This window comes from Neophocaena asiaeorientalis, unplaced genomic scaffold (assembly GCF_003031525.2).
Source record: "Neophocaena asiaeorientalis asiaeorientalis breed wild unplaced genomic scaffold, Neophocaena_asiaeorientalis_V1.1 scaffold481, whole genome shotgun sequence".
NCBI lineage: Eukaryota > Metazoa > Chordata > Mammalia > Artiodactyla > Phocoenidae > Neophocaena > Neophocaena asiaeorientalis.
In genome coordinates this window covers 1,041-5,652 of record NW_020174559.1, presented here as the reverse complement: position 1 = coordinate 5,652, position 4,612 = coordinate 1,041, and the positions used below count along the sequence as shown (strand labels likewise).

General features: G+C 34.8%; 1 protein-coding gene across 1 annotated transcript in view; it reads left to right on the top strand.

The window, feature by feature from the left end:
- The window catches only part of LOC112408008 (alkaline ceramidase 3), a gene marked incomplete at its 3' end in the record, with an annotated part of 109,438 nt that extends 105,511 nt beyond the window's left edge, over window positions 1-3,927 (top strand). The window contains exons 4-5 of the mRNA XM_024757514.1: window positions 1,377-1,429; window positions 3,846-3,927. Of these exons, the coding sequence (XP_024613282.1) occupies window positions 1,377-1,429; window positions 3,846-3,927 (135 nt within the window). The remainder of the gene's footprint in view (window positions 1-1,376; window positions 1,430-3,845) is intronic.
- Between the last annotated feature and the right edge of the window lie 685 nt (window positions 3,928-4,612).

Below are 4,612 nucleotides of genomic sequence, written 5' to 3'. Positions count from 1 at the left end.
CCGCAAAAAAAAAAAAAAAAAGAAAAAAGAAAAAAAAATTACCAGTGGCATTTTTCACAGAACTGGAACAAAAAATTTTTAAATTTATGTGGAAACACAAAAGACCCATCTAAAGTTGTTTAATGTAAAGTCATTAGATCCTGGTTCAAAACTTTAAATAAAGGAATCTTCTGTATATCATAAAACTGGTGGTAGATTTACCTGCAGTAAGTCATGATGTTATACCAGTTTTTTTGAACATTTAAAGGTGATTCAAATGAATGGTTTTGGAGGCAATATAATATAGAGGAGTCCGTCAGAAATTAACACAACATTGTAAGGCAATTATACTCCAATAAAGATGTGGGGAAAAAAAGTTACTTAAACCTTGTAAGCCTCAGTGTTCTCATCTTGGAATGTAGATAATAGTTTCTACCTTAGAATTGTGAAAATTAAATGAAATAATAAATGTGACACATTTAATTATAAGACCTTGCACAAATGCTATCATTTTCATTCCAATAATTTACTAGAATATATCACTTTGCATAAATTCTCTTCCTTCTTCCTAGAATGCCTTTCTCTGCCATCATTTCATTTCCTGCCACCACCTTTTCTGGCTTCTTTGTGACCCCTTTTTTGGAATCTTTACTGTGTATTTAATCACGTTTTTCATTCCCTCTACCTCACTAGACTGTGAATTCCCTGAGGGCAGTGATTATGTGTTGTTTTTATCGTATCCTCAGCCCCTAACATGTTGCCTGGCACATAGTAGATATATTATTAAAGAATTCATCAAATGCATATCTAGTGAATAAATTCTATAGGAATGGTTTAAGTATTAGAAATACCCTATCACAACACGTGGCTGGACACTTAGTGTCCAGCTTGTAGTTTAATATGTAATAGCTATAGCTGTTATTATTGCTGTTAATATTATTTTCCAGAGACAGACATCACTTAGATTAATTGACTTCCCCAACAATTTCTATCTCTTTTTATGTATATGACTGAACATTTTATTTATCTTAGGTGCTATAGGATGGGGGGAAAACGCAAAAGAATACCGATAGGACCTATTACCTGTAGATGGTGGACATCATTCTTTCCTGGAGTCATGTTATCATGGTTTATGATACTGAATGATCCAAGCTGACCAGTGAGTCAGGCATCCTACTTAGGTGTGTAGATTAGGACAGATGGGTGGGTAAGCTTCTTTGTTCAAAAACAAACTAAATATACACAGAGAATAAATTAGATGATGATAAATATATGAGAATTAGTAAAAGATATCAGATAATAAGAGGTGACCATCTTAATCATTCTGATGTTTTATTTTGGATTCGCATAATTGCAGCTCTACAATATTCAAGTCCTGTTACCTTTGTTTCTTACAGCTATTGGATGAACTCCCAATGATTTACAGCTGTTGTATATTTGTATACTGCATGTAAGTATTTATGTTTAAAATTCATATGCTTGATATATTTTTAAATTCATGTTTGCTTCATAGGGAATTATGTAATATAACTAATCCAGTGGTATTACTGGGAGATTGTAACAGTGTAGAAGATTGTAACTTTTGTGATTTCAATGTAGAGTATAATTTCTGGGAAGTTATAATAATACTGTTTATGAACTTGTTTGATCTCAAAACCTTATAGCCAGTTTAGACAGAATCTTACTTAAATTAAGTAAGATTAACTTACACAATTTGCCTTTCCTCAAGTTATGAATATATAAAATGTAGGTAAAAATTTTATATATTATGCCATAATAACATTTCTCTACTTTGTACCTGTAATTGTGCTGGGCAGCACACGAAATCATCTCTAAATTCTCACAGTTGTGCAAGATAAATAGGTATTGTCCCCATTTTATCTAAGAATATAAGCAGAGCTTATGCTTAGGTGACTTGCTTAAGGTCATGCGGTTAGTAAGTGTCACAGTTGGAAATTGAACTACAAGTTTAATAAACTTAACTTTTAAAATATACCTTCTATTTCCTAGTGCTAATTCTTGAGACTTCTCTGAACCTCTTCTGTGATGGTTATCTGATTCTTTTCAACAGGATCATCATTGCTAGCTCAAGAATACCTTCTAAAGATACATAAAAATAAAAATAGTTTGAAAAAATATATTATTTAAAAGAGCTCATCAGAAACTTCTTCTGTAAAGGGCCAGACGGTAATTATTTTAGGCTCTCTGGGCCTGTGATCTCTGTTGCAAGTCTTCAACTCTGCTGTTGTAGTGTGAAAGCAGCCATAGATAATATGTAAACCAATGGATGTGACTGTCGTCCAGTAACTTTTATTTACAAAAACAGGCTTAGGTTGAGAAATTGGTTCTTGCACTGTAGCTTGCCACCCCGATCTAGAAAAATATTTTCAGGTGACTCTTCTTAATAAGTCATCAGCCTATCACAGTCTGCATCTGTGACAAGCAGATCTGGGCAGTTAGAAAACAAGATCAAAAACAAGGAAATCCCATGCACCATTTTCTGAAAGCTGTCCTCAAGACTGAGGCTAAGGTCTTTGCTCTCCTTGACATTGTTTACTGATCTATCTTTTCTGTCAAAACTATATTTATTAAAAGAAAAATCAAGTAACAGCGAGCACTGATATGCTAACGTCCTGATGTACCTGTACCTGCATGAGACAAAGCTGAGAGCAGATACTTAAAAAGTACCCAGACAAGTACTACAAGAAAGGGAGAGCAGAAAGCAGAAGATGACTGCTTTCTTACCTCAGTTAATGTTTTGTTCCAAAAACATCCCTCTCAAATTGTCTGGTTATGTGTCTCATTAAATGAAGCAATACAGTAAAACCATCAAGCACAACATGCACACACACACAAAGTCATCAAGTCACACAGTTTAAAGGTAAAAGAGGTCTTAGTGCTAGTAAGACTGCTCTGAATCCTTTATGCGATGGTTATCTGATTCTTTTCAATATATGATCGCCATTACTTTCCAGCCACCTTTCTTTACAGATAGGGAAATAGGAGTTGGGTCCAATTCCTGTTAATTAGTAAACTGAGAGAACTCTCCTGCTGCTTATACAAAACATAGGTTCAAAGGTTGGATACTTAGCTGATAGCCAAATATATGTTCATATTTACTTATTCACTGAATGTTTCCTGTGTCAGACTTTCCTAGTGACTAGGTATATGAAAAAAAGATTTTATCCCTGCACACAGAAAATTCACAGTCTGGTTGGGGAGACAGATAAGCAAAGAGACAATTGTAATAGAGTGATATTTCCTGTGACAGTGTGTATTAGTCAGGGATCATTAGTTCCAAGATGTGGAAACCTACCCAAGCCAGTTGATTTAGGAGAGATTTATTTACTGTAAGGACATGAGGGAATTATATGGCATAGCAGGAAGTCCAGCTCACCAGAACTGGAAGGGCACCTTCTCTCTCCCTCCCTCTTTTCTCTATTCCTTCCTCTCCACATGGCTTCAAGTCTTTGTATCTGCTTTCTTTTTCTCTTCCTGCAGATCACTTCTCTGCTCACTCATCTACTTCAAGTTAGTTGCCCAAATATAAGCATCAGACCTTGAGTCCACACAGCTTTATACATTGATTCTCTACACTTGATTCAGTCTCTGGCTCCCAAATTCCAAATTTTCGGAAGAGAGCCTCTCACTGGCCCAGTTTAAGTCAGGCATCTACTTCTGGTCCCTGTAGCCTCTTGGAGGCTGTAGGTAGTGTGGGTTCTGTAAGATGAGTGTGTGGTTGAGAAGAAATGATGGGCATCACTAGACCCAGGGGCAAGTATACAAGTGGTAAAACAGTGTTCTATTTGTTTTCCTAGTTATATATTCTAAAACAAGTTTCTTTCTCTCTCTTTTTTCTTTTTAAGGTTTGAATGTTTCAAGACAAAGAACTCTGTAAACTACCACCTGCTTTTTACTTTAGTTCTGTTCAGTTTAATAGTAACCACAGTAAGTCATATTTTATTTCTAACAGATTAAGCAAGTAAACTAGCCATTTATGGAGTTTGGTACATTTTGCTTCTAATATTTGCTTCATGTTGTTCAAACTGAAATATTTCTACACAAAACTGACTTATAGATATTGCCCCTTTGTTTCCTGTTTAGGTGTTATTTCTCAACAAAAAGTTGAAACAACTTTTTAAAAAATCTGAGTTTTTTGGTTTTTTTTTACAGAAGGGGAAAAAGTCAAAAGGCAAATATTTACTAGCAATGGAAAACAATTAACTTTTCTTCATGGATTCACATATTACCTCCTATTTGTTAAAAAAGGAAATTGGTTCTGCTCCGTAGGGCGTAGTGTGACTCTTTTAATGGTTAACCTTTTCCAAATAGGTTGAGATAGCCAATCACTTCTGATCCTACCCTAGCGCTTTTTTCCTCAAGTGAATTACATTTTGTATTAAGAGATATTAATTTCAACAAGCTTTTATCACAAATCTACCATATCAGGCAGTAGAAAATACAAAGATGACTAAGAAGCAGTCACTATGCTTGAGGACCGCATTCTAGTGGGGAACTTAAACATGTAAACAAAGAATTGGATTGAAAGATGATAATTGCAGTCATACAGGTAAAAACCAGTTATATGATGATGAGATAAATGAGGATTAATTAATTGCTTGAGTGGGTCAAA